Below are 21,059 nucleotides of genomic sequence, written 5' to 3'. Positions count from 1 at the left end.
TCCCTGATCATAGATGTAAGCCACAGCTGTGTCACTGTCTGATCCTGCAACCAAGAGGTCCATTGTTGGAGGGACAACCACATTACCCTGAGTTCCAGGATGTTGATGGGAAGCCGAGGTTCCTCCAACAACCAAGTCCCCTGTACTGAGAGGGAATCCAGGACCCCTCCTCAGCCTGACAGACTGGCACCCATCATGTGCACCTCCCAGGTCATTGGCAGAAAGGATATCCTTGACTCCAGTGCCAGGTCAGAATTCCAGTCTGTTTGTCTCATGTAGACAGAATGTTGAGCTGCAACAGCCTTGAGTGAAGCTGGCTGCATGATACTGCTTCAAATCAGGCCACCATCAGACCTAGAAACCTCATGTAAAAGCAAACTAAGGGTCTGCCCTTGGACTGAAAGGTCCGTATATATAACTGAAGGGACGGGAGCTTGTCCTGGGGAAGGAAAACCATTGACAGGGCCGTATCCAAGTCTGGGTCCAGATCCTCCAAATAATCAGTTGGATCTGGAAACAGGTTGCTCTAAATTGAGCATCCATCCGGCATAGTGGTTAGTGCTCCTGTCTTGCAGCAGATCACTATCTGCGAGGAGTTTGCATGTTCTCCCTGTGCTTGCGTGGGTTTCCTCCGCATACTCCGGTTTCCCCCCACACTTCAAAAACATGCTGGTGGGTTAATTGGCTCCTGTCTAAATTGGCCCTGTATGTAAGCATGTGTAATAGGGAATTTAGATTGTAAGCTCCTTTAGGGCAGAGACTGTCGTAAATATGCACTGCGTTAATTGTCAGCGTTATATAAATACCTATAATAAATAAATAATCCAAATCTCTACAGTTGCAGCACTGTCCATTGAACATTGGCTGACAGAACCTGGAATGAGTGTACGTTTAACAGGAGATTATCCAGATAGCCCACTATTTGGATACCCTGACAGCAAAGAAGAGCTAGAACAGGTGCTAGTATCTTGATGCCCTGAGGTCAAGTCCCAAGGTGCTGTGGACAGGCCTAAGGGAAGGGTGATAAATTAATAATGTTGCAAGCCCACAGCAAATTGCGGGTAGAACTGGTGAGATCGGAAAATGTGGAAGTAGGCATCCATAATGTCCACAGAAGCTAGAAGATGTTGACAATGATTAAACATTTTTTTACACATTTTTAGAAGAGCCTTCTTCCACTCTAGAGGCCTTTTTGGGGTAACACCAGGAGGCCGAGCAGGGAAGTGCGGGAGGAGAGCTCAGCCTCCTGTGACTCTTCTTGATGTCGGCTGAACTGTTTGTTGAAGATGATATTGTGTTATGCTCTAAAATAGACAACATATATCTACTGGACAGCAAAGGGGTTCACTGAGGGATATAGATCTCATCTTCCAGTATTTTTGCTGGCAACATGGGCAGAATGTAGTAATGAGCAGTCCAATAGGGGCAGACAAAGCCAATAATCTTCAAGACCTACTGTTGTTTCTTGTTGAGATGTCTCCTATGGGCTTCACCATATGATACATTCAACTTTTTTTTCAAAGAGGTATCAATGGCAACTGGAATGAGTGTTAGGGGGGGGAGACATGCTTCCAGCCTCCAGTTCCTACCACTCAATGAGCCCAAAGAATGAGTGCCTCCATATGTCCTAATGGACCCTCTTTCAGAGGGATTTTACACAACAGCTTCTTCAAAATATTGACCTTCTTTCAGCTAAGACCCTTGTAGTTTGGTCTTTGGTGATAATTATTGATTTTATTCCTACTGCTGTATGTTCCTGAAAAGGGTGATTTTTGGTGAGCATCTGGTACAGATTCCCTCCCAGCGCAAACCAATCTACACCCTCATTTGTAGGGCAGTCATTTTAGGATCTCAGGGGTCCGATACCCAACTGTGTAGATTATTCCCTGTGGTAATCCAAAATCTTCACATCTGTCATCAGTAAGTAGGATGTTCACAGGCTTCAAATACTGGTGTATGATCTTGCTGGAGTGTAGGAACTGTAGGCCACATACCAGCTCTGCGGTGATATACTTCACCACCTTGAGTCCAGAGGCTGGCCATAGGAAATCAGGTGATGCAGTGGAAAAAAAACACTCACTGCGCTGGGAGTCAGAGTTCAATCCCAATGGACCAGCTGCAACACTGTGTCAGTGAAACCGTAGTGATTGCAAATATGTTGCGCTAGGTCCTAATATAACATTCTTATTATTCACCCTCTAAGTGTTTATATACATTGTATGCCAACATGGATTCCTATGATTATACACAGTGTGATACTTTCATCTAACCAATACGTGGAAGGATTGGTGACTTAATGTGTACAATATATTCATAAATAAATACAAATCAATTTTGTGATGTTAAATTGTGTCAAACAAATTATTGTGCGTTAGTATATGGGGCCTCCTCGGTGATTGACCACCACGTTGCTCCCTTACGTGGTGTTACAGTTGGGCTAATTGAAGTTACGAGGTCTCTCCCCGAGACAATAGTATTGGTAGAAGTAATATCTGGATATCATCCAAACTAAACCTGTTTTTAAATGTCCCAGAAGAGAAAAAGAAAAAAGGGTTCAGATGGTTACTTCCCTTTCCTCTGAGGCGTCCGGTAGGTTTTTTTGAGCTATATAGTCCCCCAAAAAATTGTCCACAAAACTTGCCCCGGGGTATTCCTTATGGTCTCCTTTGGTTTCCACTTTGTTAATTTATCCTCCGGATAGAGTGACTGGCTGTGGCTCTCTCCTTCCCCTCCGGTTAACTCTCTCCTCACCACCCTTTGTTTAGTCAGTTGGCCATTTTAGCATATCAAAGCCACCTGAGCTCAAGCAGACAACTGTTATGCCAGTAACTGACCACTCAATCACACACAGCCAACGTCCAGTCACTCTATCCACAGGATAGGTTAACAAAAACCAAAGGAGACCATAAGGAATATCCCGGGGCAAGTTTTGTGGACAATTTTTTTGGGGACGATATAGCTCAAAAAAAAGATGGAAGTAACCATCTGAACCCTTTTTTCTTTTCTCTTCTTGGACATTTAAACACTGGTTTCGTTTGGATGATATCCAGGTGATGCAGTGCCCCACCTATTGCAAGCTCCACTATGTAATATCTGTAGCTGCATGTGTGGAGTGTCCCATATCCATTCATCTTTTCGCTGGAGGACATTGTGCTCAATTATGAGGTTTTTATATGAATTTTCCATAGCCCCATTTTTCCAAATTTTTCTACAGTCATGATGACAGCGCCTATCATGTGGCTGGTGTAGGACTGGAACTGTTTATTCATCATCTTCATGAGTTCAAGGGACAGGTTCAGCGACTGCTTTTCTATTTGATCTTCTTCCTTATGAAGTTTTTTTTCAGCCTGGTGTTTTTCTGGAAAGAGCCCTGAACCTGAAAAAGCAAAACAAATTTATTTTGGCTTGCGCTATTCTAACTTTAGGGTAGATCTCGCTTTGTCCGCATCTTCGTTGTCTACAATTGCTCAGTAAGCCTGTGGATTTCTTCCTTGCCTCACCTGGCCATGCTTGACCTTTCCTGATGCTACGTATTTGTCTTCCAAAGTTTAGTGTTTATAAGCCTTTAAGCTGAATTTCCCTCTGACCTATAACTCTGGATTTCCTCCCTTCTTTTATGCCTTCTACATACGATGTGTGTTTCACTCCATGCAGTCAGTCATTTGTTTTTTTGCAGGTGACAAATTTGATACGAGTCTTGAGGTACTAGATCTTGAGCTTTCCACAATTGTGCATCATTTCTGTATGTAGATTTTCTGCCTGACATTGGGTTTGTACCTCTTGCTCTAACCCATTCTTTTTGTAAGGCTCACCTGAGCTGCTTCTGATCTCTGGAGAACATTGATGCTCTTCCAGTATCCCAGGAACTGGTGTCCTATATTTATGCTTATTTTTTAGCCCTAGAACAGCTCCAATCTTGCGTATAAAACATTTTTGCTGGTTTTGCGAGTCGTATCTTCTCTACTGCCATCTGCTCTTTAGGTGTCTCAGACCTTCTGAGATTAAGGAATTGGTGTGGTGCTTCAATTCCATCTTCTTTTGTTGCCAGATTTTAAGCTGTCCTAAAAATCAGATCTGTGGCTCCTCTTTCCAAACTTCCTTGGTGGCCGTTTGCTGCATTCTTCACATGGATTTTCCAGGATAGATTTAATCTTCTTTTCCAGATCTTTCCTCTGTTCTGGTTATCAATACATTTTCGTTAAGAGTTTTTGCAGAAAAAAAACATAATTGCATTGTATTGTTTTTTTAAAAAGATGATAAATGATAAAAATGTCCATTTAAGACAAAATGGTAACCTTAACAGGCACCCTCTCCTTGCATTAACCTTAAAGTTCAGCCAAAACTGAGAATGATTTAAAACCTTGTAATTCTTTTTGCTAACTGTATATCGTTGGGGAGACTTTCCTTTAGTTCCTGTCTTGTAGACACAATGAAGGGAATTTATCAAAACTGGAGCAGACAAAATCTGGAGCAACTGTGCATGGCAACCAATCAGCTTCTCTCTTTCATTTTCAAACAAACTGAAGAGAGAAGCTGATTGGTTGCTATGGGCAACTGCTCCAGATTCTGTCTGCCACAGTTTTGATAAATTCCCCCAATAGGTTTTATACAACAGTTTCTTAGTTCAGCTTCTTAATGAGAATAAAAGTGAACTTCTTGAAATCAATAAAAGTGCATTTACAGAGAACTAAGGGTCAGTGGTGGTATTCTCTTACAGTATTCAGCTTACACTGTATGGTTAAATGTCTTGTGTACCGCTGACCATTACACCTACAGTAATGGCGCTTGTTGGACATCCCATTCCAGAACCATGGCCATAAATATAGAGTTGGTTCCCTCTTTGCATCTTTAACATCCTCCACTCTTCTAAGTAGGCTGTCCACAAGATTATTAAGTGTGTCTTTGGGAATTTGTGCCCATTGTGAAGTCAGGTACTGATGTTGGTGTTTCAATTCATCCCAAAGGTCTGTTAGACCCCCTGATGTCTCCTTTGCACTGCACCTTTAAGCAGCATATACAAGTAATTGGGTGGCTTTTGAGACACTCGAGTAACTTCTATTTTCTACAGCAGAGCCTGTAGATAACTTTTTTTTTAAAAACAAGCTCACAACTGTTAAGGTCCTTTCTGTTATAGGGTGACAATGCTTCCCATTGGGCTCCTGAATTGTAACCCCTTCACACAAGCTTTGGAACGGGACTACCATCAGGAAAGCTGACCGTTGGTTGCCTATTGTGCCTGTCAGAGAGGTAGACCATTGGCAAACTGAATGACCTCACACAGCAGGCTGAGAATGCTCCTGCTAATGTTGAGGCAGTGGCTTAACATTATCAGCCTGCTATAAGAAGTGCTGTTACTGCCAGGATTTCCAGGAAGTAATGTTTGCACTGATTCACAAAACAAAAATTTGCTTGAGAAAAGTGCACATTGCAAGACATGATGCCAAACATACAGTAGATTTTAGGTTTGTTTACACTTTAACCATGATGCATCAGTGGAGTTTAGTGACGAAATACATTAATTGGCAACTTTGGTTAGTGGGCTCATGTAAGGGTAGAGTCTTCTAAATCTTGGTATTTTTAAAGGTAAACCCAGTTATATGCAAGTTAAAAGACACCTGGTTACCAGACTAAATATATGGAGTTGATTTACTAAAGGAATTGTGAATCTCCACCTGATAATTTGTAGTTGTGTTCACTTTAAATACCCAGCCATTTGCAGATAAAATGAACAAACAGAAAATAGCTTTTTACGTTATTGGATAATCGAGGTGAACATAGCTCACCCTCTCTCCTCTTTTAATATATCAGAACCGTAACAACTGTACGGCTCATTCCAAAAAGATGCTTATCCTTGTGCTGAAAACAAGGATGCTTTTCTTAATTTAGCCATGTGACTTCCTCGGCAGATACAAAAGAATACATTAATGCAGTTCTGTGCTCACTGATGAATCCTTCAACACATTTTAAAAATGTAAAATAGAAACAAACAATGTGAGTACCTGAATTTACATGTTATTAACCTGCATTATTGTTACTAGATGGAGCCGAGTAGCATAGAAATTACACATTATATTAAATGGTAGTACTGCTGTGTGAAACGCGTTCACCCAGGTATACGTTGGTCTAAGCCTTTATAAATTAGCTCCTATGTGTAGAAACCATCATTGAGGTAGCAGCCATGAGACACTGTGCAAAGATCAGAGAGGGAAGCCAGAAAAATAATTTAACGAGGTCAATACTTCAATATTGGTCAATATTAAAGATATGGGTAAAATTCCTCTTCAAGTTTCCTTTAACCCATCCATTTCAGATATTCATATTACAGTTTTGAACAATGAATCAGTGTGGCTGTACAAATAGCTTTTTAAAATAAATAATTTCCTGCATTTATGAAGGCATCATAGTTTTAAAAACATTATACCTAATGCACACCACCACAATGCAGAATTGCAACAAAACATGAAAAAATTGAGTATTTATTGCTGAAATCCCATATTGTATTTGTACATAAATTGTAGAAAGAAGTTAAGGTCATTTGGATTGGTGAGCACAACTGCACAAGATTCCTATACAAGTGCTACTTTTTCTCTCTCTATAAATATATCTAGGGAAATTGCTCTATTAGATTGCATTTAAGTAGGAAAAAGTGCAGAAGCAGAAATGGCAATGTGTCTTGCATCAAAATAGCCTGTACTTTTTGCAAGAAAAGACATCGCCTTTTGCCAGTGTTTTTAACAAGAGTGAAAGTGGTGCCTATTAACATACCAATGGCTGCTGTTCTAAGGAAATGTCAGTAAGAGACATTTCTAAACACAGAATTGGTCACTAAAATCTTAACTAGGAAATTTACATTTCAATGGACATGTTACGTATTGCAGTCCCAAACTGTAGCAAGCAGAGACTACTAGACTAGGCATCAGGAAAGGATTTTAGTCTCTGGTCTCAAGCTGTGCACAGACATGAAATTACAGTGGGTAGATCTTACTGTCAAATGATTAAACTTTAGAATGAAAATGACAAACATACATGCTTGACTTGGCTAAGTGTTTGTTTTTAACCATTGAACAGAAACCTCGAGCCTTATGTCATGGGCAAAAGTGACCAACAAAAAAAACAAAAAACAATTTTGGTAAAGTCTTTTCTTGACATCTGTCAGCCACGGGTGCATAGTTTGAAAATGTAAAGACCATGGATTTCTGGGAAGAATCAAAATCATAAAAAAGAAGTTATGCATAGTTCTAGGTAGACAAATACAAGTCACTTCTAGTGAGCATTGAAAATGTGGTGCAAATGTTCAAGTGTATGTAAACCCCAAACATTTTCTTTGCTCTGGATGGAGTAGGAAACGATTAGAGCCCCTTTCAGGATTTTATTGCCGTGCCCCAGTTGGGGAGATTCACCCACTCTGATGACCATTGTCACCTGGTCGGAAAGTGGGGGGAAAATCCAATGTTTTGAGTTGTCACCAGAACAGCAATACAAGGGAAATCTCTCCAAAGTAAGGTAAATTCAAAACAATATTGGAAGATTTTCTGTTGCTTCCTTTTGTGTTTCCAGAACATAAAGGAAGTAAAAGGTAAATCTAACTAATGAGACTCATGGTGGAAAAAAAATCCTACTCTATCCAAAATGAAAAAAAAAAAAAATGGCTTTAGATATTCTTAGTTTAGACAGGAATGAGTACATACTCTGAAGTCAGTCAAAAAGTATAGCATTCTGTTTACCAATAACACTTTTTGAAAGCCGCTTATGCAATGAATAAGCCAGTTGGAATAAAACTATGCATACAAATACTACTATGATACATGTCAAGGAAAAGGGGCTTGTAGAAGAAAAAAAGATGGGAGAGAGAGGGCAGAAGTGCCTTTATAGTATAGTACATTTTGATGCAAATTCAATTAGTGCAGTAAAGGGCTAAAGAGGTGAAGAATGAAAAGCACACATCTGGTGAGGCTGCGGAGTCCACGGAGGTGGTGTACAAAACCTAAGAAAAGCGCAGAGAATAGATCTGTCTCCGCACTGGCCTTGGGGAGATGGTTGCGTTCAGATGCTCCAGGTTGGCTCAAAACCACTCTACTCCTACACGTAAACTGAGAAATGTTAGAATAGTGTGATCAAAGAAACTGGAAAAAATGTATATGGTGCCAAGGTGCCCAAGTTGAAGAATAAAATCTCAAGAGATCAACAACTTCTTAAAAGGTAAATATTGATGCATGCTTTGATCCCACCGCTGAGCACTTATGCATATTAGTGCATATCAGCCGCCATCAAACTTGTGTCACACTAATTATCCGAAGATGTGGCAGTGAACCACAAAATGTGTTAAATATTTACCTTTTATGGGGATGACAATCTCCTAATATTTTATCCGACGACCTGGGAGCCTCTGCCATCAGACGGATATATTTCATATTTTTTTCTGATTTCTTTAGTCATATACAAAAAAAATAATTTTTTTTAAATTTTAGTCTATTTAAAATGGAATATTTTCAGGAACATAGCTGTAAAACTTAAATCAATTTCTGTATGTAGGGTTATTATTAGGTATAGGTACTAGATATCACGGGACAGATACTTGACTCTTTTGTTATATTTGTTTAGATGGGCATTAGCAGGCTTACTAAATAAGGCAGTATAAAAAGCATGGATGATAAATCAGTTTTTGTAATCCATGGCAGGCAATCAGATTTCATTCTACATCTGTTTTCTGTAGTGAGAACTATTAAAAATAGCTCATTGGTATCCCTGGGTTACCGGGCTTTATATATTTCTTAACCATAAAAAACAAACCTGTAATATATTAACTTGTCATTTAAAGCCCCACTCCAGCAAAACTTTTTATTTCGCCTTTTATAGAGCAGGGAAGGGTTAAGAGCCTCTTTCAGGTTTTATCATCTTCTGTGTCCTGTGGGGATTTCTCCTCAGTAGTCTGGTCAGGACTAAAAATTATGGGAAATCTATCCAACAGGTGCACAAACAAAAACAAGTTTGTAGTTTGAGTGATTAAAACCTCTGAATTTTTATTGCTGTCTGTACCTTCCAGTGCCGCTGACTTCAGCGCCCCACCTCTCCGAGGAAAAATCTCCCCATTGTGGTCTTAAGACAAAACTAGAAAACCAAGATAACTTTTAAAGGTTAATTGCACTTTAAAACAAAGTGAACATATCCTTTTGGCTCCTTTCTACTGACCTATCCCACCCTCACCCCTTCACAGATGCTGGACTTGATAGACTATAACTTCAATACAAATTAGCTAACTAAACATGAAATGGTATTGAGCTTGGAGTGGTGGCTACTTTACAACACACACAGGGACCATGGGGAACAAAAGTAATCACCCTCCAGAAGGAAGGACAGTGCCATCATGAATTCAGAGATGATTGGAGGATCTACAGCCCACTGATACACAAATAAGATACATTTGTTAATAGTTAAGGTAAGGCTTTTCATCTATTGCAAGATATCCGTGCATTATTCCTATTGAGTCAGCCACATTTCTTGCCATTTAAGAAAGTTGCTTTTACACTTAGGAAAATTACACTTAATGTGACCAAGTTCATTAACAATGAATAATCATGTTAGATCACCACCAAAGGAAAGAACCCTTCAAAATACAAACACTACAAAAGATTTATTAGATTACAAAATATAGGCATATATTTTTGAAGAATCCATGTGTTTTGGACAGTCAGCGAAATGGAACCTTATCTTATTCTGTATCATCTTCTCTAGGGCGCTTCCGTGGGTTAATTTCAAGTTTTACTGAGTCCGTCTCAGGCTGAGCAACTTGTACATCACGGAATCCTTGGTACTGTAAAATAACAAGTAACTGCATGTAAGCTGCATGAACTGCTTTTATATGATAAAATCATATTTTATAATTATTTAGCATTTAAATCCTCCCACTATTAACACAACTTTTTACCGTTTCTAGAGGGTTTGCAGACCATAAAAACAACAAATAAGGTAGCCCCATTACCCTTGTTTGTTAGGGCCTTTTCTTTTGCCTTGTCAGAGGCTGGGATATGAGGAAGCAAAGACCTGCAACTACCAAGATAACCACCCCCGCACAGAGACACAGTGGAGAACAAGACATGGTAAGTCAGTAATGTGGAAATGATCCACTGCAGGAAAAAACACCGGAAGTACTGGTGACTAGATCTTTGCCCTCTGCCTGCCTCTTTTTGTGCACAGCTTGCACTTTAATATGTTAAACATGCAGTTCTGAAAAACCCCATAAAAACACCAAAACGTATGTTTTTTGTCTGTTGGGAACTTGTATTGTTATGAAAAATAATTACCCAAGCACATTGCTTCAAGCAATGGGTGAGCTGAAAATTTAATGGCATGCAGTTAAAGAAGAACTCTGGGCAAAACGTATCAATCCTTGCAGTGGGTCTACCACCACATTGCAAGAGTACACTGCTCTTTTTTTGTCTAGAAAAAAAAGAAGTTGTACTAACCCGAACCGCTGAGCCGGCTCCCTGCTTCTCCACTCTCTGAAGCCTGTCTCCTCCTACACTTCAGCACTGAAATGTTCCTCAGCGTCTGTGTATAGAACATGATGATTTAAGGACCTTGGACCACTGCAGAGGAGGGGGAGAGAGGCTGTAAGGACTGATCTAAGAACAACCTAGCTTGGCGAAAGTATAACTTTTTTTTTTAGCACCTTCACAAAAATGAGCAGTCAGCCCTTGCAGTTGGTGGGATAGCCCCACTGCAAGGGTTAATAAAAGTTTTGCCCAGAGTTCTTCTTTAAAAGTACGTCCTTGAAAACAATCATGAACTTGTGCAAGTCGCATGTCAAATGTTTTTGTTACTATTTGCCAGGTGCACTGACCACCCTATACCTAAAAGGATATTACATTCCAACAATTAAATCTGTTCTATTGATTCTAATGAGGTTCAGTTTTCAAAACCATTTGAAATGTTTCTTTCTCCAGTTGCAAATGGTCTGAATGTCCTACACAAATGGGTGGTAAAATATATGTAAACCCAAGAACAAACATTTAATATATTGCAGTTTACCAGTCCTTAGATGTGGAGGCCGCATTTGTTTTATTTTTTTCTGGCTTTTCCCCCCCCTTTATTTTAAATCTGGTGATCCTGCCAGTAACACTTCTAATGCTAGAGTGTCAACGCTCACTCACTATGTAAAAGAAGTGTTTGTCACCACAGGACAGGAAGTAAAAGAACCACAGAACACCTCCCACTCTCCTCCGTAACATTCAGAGGAGGCTTTTTGTAGTTCACTGTGAGACCAGAGAGACTAGGCTTAAACCTATGTTTGAGATTTCAGAGCAGCATTGTCAGCTCGCTCGAGGAACAAAGCAGCTCACTGAATTTCCAGCTAGTATTTATCAACAGGTTTTTTTATGCACATATCAAATAGATTTAAATGGTAATTTTACAGATCAAAAGGGAGCAAATAAGTGAAGTTCACTGTTAGGGATGTTTAGATACGATTTAAAATAATGCAGACGCTGTACAGCTTAAATTTTACTAAGTCACATAGTGCTGCTTACCGTGATGTCATATTGCACGGTGCTTTTTTTCTGGCTTGGTGACTTGCACAGTGTTGCACACCTGTAATAAGTGGATACACTCAATTATAGATTACCAAGCTGTGACATATATATTACTTTAGGAACAGCCAATTAGAATAAGAAGTACTGGTTGACTTAAACCAAAGGCAACTAATACATTTTTAAAAGTTTAATTTGTTTCAAATCAACTATAAAACTGTTTATTTTAATTGTACAGCCCCACTGATTTATTTTTACCACAATTTAGTAAGTGATTAAGGTTTCATGAATTCAAACAAAATAAAGTTAAACTAAGCAAGCCGTTTCCCAGTAATGATCTGTAATTGAATATAACACAATGTTTGCAATCTTAAAATTACATTTAATAAAAAAAAAAAAAAGTACAAACATTCCAACAATCCAATCAACCTCAAACCTAATTTTTGTAAGAAATTAGAAACATCTATTTAAAAATAATGGGGGAAATTTATCAAAACTGGAGCAGACGAAATCTGGAGCAGCTGTGTATGGCAACCAATCAGCTTCTCTGTTCGGTTTGTTTACTTAAGATTTGAAAATGAAAAGGTGGATGCTGATTGGTTGCCATGCATTGCTGCTCCAGATTTTGTCTGCTCCAGTTTTGATAAATTCCCAGGTCTTGCACACGACTTTATGCAAGACCTGTAGTTGCCTATAGGCTTAGGCTCACACTTGTCCTGTCCTGTTCAGATGTGGACCCTGTACCCATTGAAGTAAATTACATGATGACAGCAGCTGCATCTGTCAGTGCCTGTTTGCAAATAATCTTACATGGTATGATTAAATGTGGTTTGGAATAGATGTTTTTCCCTGGATGCAGAATAGATGCGACTCATCTATCCGAAACTGCGTGTAAGTGTTTGCACGCTCCCATGATGGACTACAATCTCACGTTTGGTTTATTAACTTGTATTGAGATTCTAGTCTTTCACGGGAGTGAGCTTGGAATGGTGACTACCTTAAAAACACACACAGAGACCACGGGGAACAAAAGTAGCCACCCTCCAGAAGGAATGACAGTGTCAGAACCAATTCAGAGATGATTTGAGGCTCTACAGCTGAATGATACACAAATAAGATACATTTTAGTTAATAGTTAAAGGAGAACTATGAGGCAAGTGTTTTTCACTCAACCTCATAGTTCGAGCTGATGTGCGACAACGAAACTGTCACACGTCTGCTCAATAGATTGGGAAGTGAGCAAACACATACCGCCGCTTGCTCACGTCCCTGCAGAGAGCCGTGACTGTCACTCAAGGCTCCCTGCAGGGATTCCCCCCCTTCCCTCCAGCGCTGACTGGCAGAATGGATGGGGCAGGTACAGCTGGCTCTGCCTCTATATAGGCAGAATCAGCAGTCAATCACACAGCTGGGTGAATCTCGACAGTAATGTCGGGATCCGTCCCGACTGTGGCAGTCTCAGTATACCGCGAGCTGTAGCTCGTGGTATACTGAGCTTTAGGTCACGGGAGGACGCTAGTTTATGTCCCTCCGTGACCCTTAGGAGAACTATGGGGAAAAACACTTATCCCATAGTTCTCCTTTAAGGTACTTGAATGTATTTTTAAGGTTTCACTCCTGAGTTTAGTGCCACTTTAAGCCAGCCATACACTGTTATATATTTATAGCAGAACGAAAAAAAAATCTAACAGATTCCTTCCCTAACAGATGTTAGGGATGCACCGATACCGACGCGGATACTGTGCATTTTCACGAGTACGACGCCCCGATACCAGCACTTAAAATGTTTAAATACATTTGACTGCTGTAAGGTCCTGCACTTGCTGGGGACCTCGCGGCAGCTGTTTATAGAACCAGCCCCCACCCACACAGCCTCCTGAGATGATGCCCCGCTACTTCAATTTTCTGATCAAATGATGCCAGAAGGTAGGCTGCTGACAGGGCCACTGGCTGAGAAACTTTTTTTGACTTTTTTTTAGACCTATTTGGTTCATTCAGGTAAACACAGGGGAGTGAAAAACAGAGGTTGTTAACTTAACAATGTTAAAGTTTAACTTTGAAAAGTGTATGTCAACTTTAAAAAGTACATGGTAATAAAGGTGAACCAATGTTCATTTTCAATCATGTGCAGAAGAAAAACAGAATTTTTCCTGGCGCATGATTGGTTGATTGACATGAACACGTCTCTAATCCCGTGGTCTCCAAGCATACAAGTAGTAGCATCAGAGATCTATTTTAAATCTCAATGTTAATCCAAATTAGTCTGTCGAAGCAGCCAGACAAAAGACCCACTCAAAAAACAAAGATATTCTTAACACTGCATTGCTCAAGATCATCCACTCGTACAGAAACAAGCCCTTAGTATGAACTCCACCCTAGGAAATACTTACCAGGTCACAAGACCTCAAAAGCAGCTAAGAGGTGATCCACAAAGCCACCCCACAAATGGTTCACATGTCTCTGATCCACTCCGTGTTCTATCCTTTATGGTTTGGTTTTCATCTTGCTTTAATAAATATATGCACACTAAAGCTAGGCACAGCACACTACAAGATAAGTGTAAGTGCACCGAGAGTTTTTTAAACATTTGATACAGTTTTGGGACTAAATAGATGGTAAATGGTGCTTTGGCTGCAACTACTATTCCTCCATCTGTGAAAAGGGTCTGGGGGGTCTCAGCACATTGTAGCTGTGAGTGTAAAGACCTGTCACAATCTGGGATCAAGCTCGGAGTCCAGTAGCTGAAACAGCAGGCAAATTTGTGGTATAACAGGCCGGGTTTGGTACACAAGCAGACGGTAGTGTATAGAAGCAGGCAGAAGCGTAGTCAGCGAACAAGCGGAGGTCAGTAGCCAAAGGTATCATGTATGAAGCAGAAGACGATGAGAGTAGTCGGTGAATCAGCAGCCAAAGGTCGGTACACTAGTAGCAGTATGAGCAGATTGTATCACAGAGGGTGAAGGAAGCAAGGTATTGGCAGGAGCACAATAATCTGGCAAACAGGAAGTGCAGAGGCATGGCTTAAATAGGAAGTTCAAGGGAGGAGCAAGGAGTTCAGCAGAAACTAGGTTTAACTGAGGATTACACAGGAGATCAGGAAAGGAGCTATCCATGGTTCTAAGGTGGCTTAGCAGGTAGAACCACTGCCAGCTACAGCAGAGGCCATGGGTTCAGATGCGGTTCCTGACAGACCCCTGTCATAGAGCAATATGAGCTGAAGTCAATATAAAGCTTCTCTAGAATGATCTGTGCAGCCTACTGGTGTTTTTATTGTGACTCTGACCCTGTGGGAACAAACATGTCCCGATTTGAATAAAACAGTTAAAAAACATTTCAACAGCTTGAGCTAAAAATCACAGCCCAATAATAGAAGAAAACTTATATTCTTTAATGCTGAGTACAATGCAAAAGATGAATGCCTCCACTATTAATATTGTTTTACAGAGCAAAAATGAGAAGAGATTTAAAGCAAACCCATAATTGAAAAATGGGCAGAAATGTAATGAACTGTGCTTTCAAACCAATTAATGAAATTACGGTGATAAGCTAAGAGTGTGCAATTTCCACATCATCTTCACTTATGCGTCTTTTAGTGAAGCACCATTTTAAAATTCAGTTTGACACACACAGAGGACTTTCATTATGAAAAGCCTTATGGAGATCTTGTAGAAAAGCTGCCTGGGTAGTAATGCTGTTTACATAAGATGTACACACTCAGCTATATTCATATTTAAACTAATTGCCCCCAAGTGTGATACAATAGTCAGTAGTGGCTGAATATTGTCATGGTGTAACTATTCTAGTTGCTTGTTCATTGCATCTATCTAAATACTACTCATAATTATTACTAATATCATTTCTTTTTAATTAATGTATGTGGCTGTAATCCAGTAATCTCATCATAGATCTACAATATTGAGAAGAGCTTCTAATATCTGCAGCAATGGTTTTAAACTAAAATATATTCAGTAGACAAAACACAAGTAATTTTTTATTTCAACTAAAATATAAGGAGTGGGCCAAACACACAGGTCTTTTTTATTTACTATTCAAAACCAACTATTCAAGATGCACCAAACGGGGGAACCTAATGACAATTCAGAAGACAATGATTGGGCTTTGAGACAACTACTTTATTTTTGTTCTAATTCTGGATATACATTATACTGCTGTGCCACACATTTCCAATCTTTTCTCTGAAATCTTCAAAATACACAATCAGAACAATATATACAAGTTGCTAAATTACTCCAGATTTAAAGGGGTTTTTCACTTTCACAAAGAAAATTAGAGATTATTCATGTGTACATTTATGTTCAGTGTTAGGGGTCAGTCTGTTGATCAGCTGCTGCCCATGTGTAAAAGAAGCAGCTTTAAGGCATTTTGCATAAATATGTAGGTACTTGGTGAACATTTTCATTACTAACTGCTCCCCAACTACTTGACCGGGAAAGGGGTACTGAGCCATATGTTCATTGAGTATTTGCTGCCAAGAGCAATGAATGCACACTCAAGCCATGTTCTTCTGTTGATTTAAATTACTTCGTCTTGCAGCTCCCCCACTGGGAGAGCATTCTCAGCCAGGAGAAAATTAAACATGTGTAACAGAGATGATGGGTGTGCTTGTGCAAGTGTCTGTGTGAGCTTATCCATTAGCGTTCTCCCGTGACCCAAAGCTCAGTATACCGCGAGCTACAGCTTGCGGTATACTGAGACGCCACCGCCGGGACGGATCGCGACAATGCTGTCGGGATCCACCCAGCTGCGGGATTGACAAGTGGCTCTGCCTATCCAGAAGGCAGAGCCAGCTGTGCCTCCCCCGTCCGTTTCGCCAGTCAGCGCTGCAGGATCGGACAGGGGAGGGGGTAATACCTGCAGGGAGCCGTGACAGTCTCTGCAGGTGTAGATCGAGAAGTGAGCGAGCGACGCTATGTGTTCGCTCACTTCCCGATCTACTGAGCCGACCTGTGACAATTAAACTGTCACAGGTCGGCTCAGATTATGAGGCTGAGTGAAAATCACTTGCCTCATAATTCTCCTTTAATGTCGTAGACCACGAAAAGTCATGAGCCTAAACAGGAAAGAGTTGACTAGTGGGGGTGTGACTGGGGAGACCCGGCTGTTTAGCACATAAGTTGTGGTCCTTCAGTTTCTCTATGAAAAAGGAAACTAAGGTGTTATAGAATTACTTTTTATTAATTGATAGAAAAGACCGTGGACAATTCCTTTAAAGTGGTCAAAATTATTAGATGGTAGCAAGGCAGTAGAAATAGAAGTAGATATGACTGTCCAAAAAAAAAACACCAACTTGAGGCTCTTATAGATATGCCAAATCATGGTGTATGCTATTTTAGCAATAAAATAGAGGGAGAATGTTACAAAATTTTCCATCCAGTCTTTTACCCACTGTGGTGGTAGTCTCGGATTGTCTGTCTTGGTCTGAAATGTCCATAGGCCATTTAACACCTGTCTGATCCTGCTGCCTTAAAAAATATCTGACAACGGACAATTACACAACAGCCTCATTTTAATTATAGCAGTTTGACACCTAATTAGTTACGATGAGCAACACACAAACCTCGGCCATCCTTTTAAAATCTTCACCATTCATAATAGCAAATCCACCTGTAGTTGCCACACAGTGGCTTATGTGTCCTTACAGCCGAGTTGCCAGCTTCCAAATACTATGTACTGGTGAAGACGCTGACATTTTATAATTGCATGAATGTTTTAAAAAAATATTGTAATTCTTTAATACAGTGATGCCACTCGTCATTGTGAAATGCTAAACATCTTCCTATGAGAACCATGTTAAGAAGGCACAGCATTTTTGTCAATTTAATCTTAGAGAGTGGCATTCTACTCAGCTGAACAAATTATGTATTGTAAAAGCATTTTCACAGCTTTCCTCTTTTGCGGACTCCATGGCAACTTATTGCTGACAAAGACGTACTAATCCAGAAAAAAGTCAGGATGAAAGATGTTTTGTGCATTTTAAAATCACTGAATTAGAAACAAACAAATAAATGGACCAAGTGTTATGCTCTGACTACAGCAAGACAGAAACACTGGATCTGTTGTTTATGTGCTTCAATGAGCACAATCACCTTCAGTAAATTCTATTTACATTTCAAAAAGAGGCAAAATCTAACAGCCCATGCATAATGAATATAAAACCATAAACAGCGGTAAATTTAAAAGGAGAACATATGCATTAAAAATTGAATAATTTGGTTATATGTACATTAGAGAAAAGAAGAAAATCACATTGTTATGAAAATGCATAGGGCTCTTGAAATGGCTAATGTAAGGCAGAAAATAAGGCCACACTCAGTACTTTTAATGTGCTTTACATGCAGAACCATTAATCTTAATGGCAGGTGCACTTGCTGCAACCAGCACCAATAATGGAGCATGTAGGCTGCTCCAAACTAAAATGCATAGATGTAAACTTCACCTTGAAGAGACACTGTCACCATGATTCAGGTTAAAGTGACAGTGTCTCCTGATAGCCCCTTTAGCAAGGTACACCCATAAATCCACACTCCCTTGTCTTCTTACCGCTGCAGGAGTCAAAGCCTACCCAGGTGGATGACATGATGCCCCCTTACCCTTATGTGACATTGTTTAGGCCTAAAGATTGGCCGCTCAGGCCTGAGCACTGTCACCTGTTCACCCATACCAGAACACCCTGCCAATTAGAGCAAGGGTGCAAGGGTTCTGATTGAGTGGGGTGACAAAGTGCAGTTCACTCCCTCGTCACCTCTTGCTGGAGTTGGGCTGTCAGGAGGCACAGTCATTTTGCCCTGAGGGCAGTGTCTCTTTATAGATGAACTGGCTATAAATTAAAACCTGTTTGCCTTAAAGTACGATCTACTACATTTGCAGAAATGTGAATCTGCTCCTGTTGAGGCATGAATAATAATAAATAAAAATAATAAAAAAGGTCACATGATACAGCATTTTCTAATCTATGTAGGCTGTACTGCCCCTCAAAATTACATAGTGGAAGTGACTGGATCAAAGACATTGTGAAGGTAGGGGGTACTTGACTAGCTGTTTTCTGTAAGCAGAGCAGGGAAAGACTGTTAATTATGTCATCCTCCCTTTTCAAGGTAACCCATTACATATTTCAATACACACAGGTCCTTAAGTACCGCAGCGCTGAATACTGAAAAATGGCCTGGCCAGGAAGGGGGTCTAAACACCTGGTCTTGAAGTGGTTAATGTGATCATTAGCATTAAGCAGATCCCAATTAAACTGTAAAAAAAAACAACAAAAAAAAACCCAAAACAAATTAGTTTCCCTTTAATGATCTATCTTAATTAAAACAGAAGGTTTTTTTTTAATCTGAAAAATAGGTCTATTGCTAGGCCATTGCCAGAAAGCCAGAACCATTGCTTAGAAAGAATTATTTTTTTTCACAGTTGAAATGTGAACATACATTAAAATCCCAATAGCTAAAGAGCACTAAACAGCGTGATCATAATTGTATGATATATACACACCTTTGCATACCCTCCCAATGTAGTGTTAAACGACTAGTTGCTGCATGTGCCCAACTGTCCCCTGCAAAAGAAGCATACATGAATTCAAAATAATTATTAAAGTGGCAGTCCACATGAATAGTTCCACCGAACATAAAAACTTAGTTTAAGGGCAATCCAATGTATTTAAGCCTGCCCTGTTTCCTACATAGCTCTGGTATACTAAGATCCCTCTTCTAGAACTTTTTCTCCCTCAGCAATTACTATTACATTGGGCTTTAGCCTGTCTATTGAAACTGAATGAATTACCCATTTATTCCTTAAAAGAATTCAGATGACAACATCCATAGCAGGAGGAACACCAGCCAACACCCTTAAAACATGAAGCCTTGAAAGTACTTAAAGCGGATCTAGACCCACCAATTTAAAGGTCTCCCAAAGCAGTTACTTTCAAGGCATTCCAACTGTCAAGGTTGTCAGTGTGCTTTTGTCAGCTCTCAACCAAACTTCTAATCCCTCAAATGGCTGGTGCCATAGTTGATCACATGTGCAGCACGATGGCAACTGCAAACCAAATAGAGGCTGGTGATGGTTCCTTCCTTGGCTGCAAAGTATAGCAGGGTGTAGTTCCACTTTAAGGAGTTAGTGGGTGTGTGTGCACTTACACACTAGATCCATACTGAAACACAAAGGAAAATAAATGTTTTTTGGTTTTCAAATAATGTGTGCACTCTCTTACTCTAACTGGAAGATCCAAAGTACCCAATCATCATAATTCCTAACTATTGGTTGGGGAGCCCTCAGTGATATGAAACTGTCCATAAACCATAGTACTTGAGTTAAGTCATTAACTTAACTATACTGTTTATGAATCCAGTCCAAAGAACTGCCATGTTAGTTTTATACTTCTAGTGTAGGAATGATGGTCTTATCTTAGCAATCAGCATTACTAAAGCCCAACTGAACTTTCATTATAAATGTGCTAAATACATTCTACACGCATCAAAAATAAAAGCTGTTCCAAGACATATAGCTATAAGAAATTCCAAAGGGCCAAATAAAAATAAATGTATCTATTTAATAATAAAATATGATGGGTAGATTGGACGCTAGTTTGTGTCCTCCTGTTACCCTTAGGAGAACTATGGGGAAAAGCCTAACCCCATAGTCCTCCTTTAACATTGAGACTTTTTGTTTGCACATGTCACTATGTTATGAGAAAAATTTGCACAAGTCACTATGAACACTATACAGTGGATGGTTTTTATCTGAACATCATGTATATTTATATTTGAGCACTTTAATTGGTGAACCTCACATTTCATTGTGTTAGGCACTTTATTTATTGATGTGGACTTTTTTTTATAGATACATTAACCGGTAACGAGCAGTGCACAATTTATTTAAGATTTTTGTAAAAGTGTGATATACATTTTTTAGCACTGCAGCTCATGAGGTTTTGTTTGAACATCTAAAGCGCAGATCATATATATATTTTGACATTTTGTTTTTGATGCACCTGAAAAGTATTTAGCTGACTAAAATAACTGAAAGGTCAGCTGGACTTCATATTTAGTATATAGTTTACAACAGTGCGCTGTGGTACCATTGGGGGGAATTTATCAAAACTGGAGCAGACAAATCTGGAGCAGCTGTGCATGGCAACCAATCAGCTTCTCTGCTTAGTTGAGATATGAAAATGAAAGAGAAGCTGATTGGTTGTCATGTACAGGCTGCTCCAGATTTTGTCTGCTCCAGTTTTGATAAATTCCCTTCAGTGAGGGGGATTTATTAAAACTGGAGCAGATGTGCATGGCAACCAATCAGCTTCTCTCTTTCATTTTCAAATCTTAACTGAACAAACTGGATAGAGAAGCTGATTGGTTGCCATGGGCAACTGCTCCAGTTTTGATAACTTCCCCCAGTGCCTTTTATTCAGAATAGCACCCAAACGCACCCAGCCATTGCACCTGCATTGCAGGACAATGCAACATGAGATAACACCCTACAGTGGATGAAGAATGAGAATACTGCATGCACAATTTT

At 39.8% G+C, this 21,059-nt stretch overlaps 1 protein-coding gene across 1 annotated transcript in view; it reads right to left on the bottom strand.

The window, feature by feature from the left end:
- Positions 1-9,541: 9,541 nt before the first annotated feature.
- The window catches only part of RAD51C (RAD51 paralog C), a 35,269-nt gene continuing 23,751 nt past the window's right edge, over positions 9,542-21,059 (bottom strand). The window contains exons 7-9 of the mRNA XM_018560902.1: positions 19,035-19,095; positions 11,526-11,586; positions 9,542-9,811 (exon numbers count right to left, since the gene is read on the bottom strand). Coding sequence (XP_018416404.1) covers positions 9,710-9,811; positions 11,526-11,586; positions 19,035-19,095 — 224 coding nt within the window. The 3' untranslated portion in view covers positions 9,542-9,709. The remainder of the gene's footprint in view (positions 9,812-11,525; positions 11,587-19,034; positions 19,096-21,059) is intronic.

The sequence above is a fragment of the Nanorana parkeri genome, unplaced genomic scaffold, assembly GCF_000935625.1.
Source record: "Nanorana parkeri isolate BGI_ZX_2015 unplaced genomic scaffold, ASM93562v1 scaffold486, whole genome shotgun sequence".
Classification (NCBI taxonomy): domain Eukaryota; kingdom Metazoa; phylum Chordata; class Amphibia; order Anura; family Dicroglossidae; genus Nanorana; species Nanorana parkeri.
Note: the sequence above shows the minus strand (reverse complement) of the source record. Positions and strands in the feature narration are given on the sequence as shown.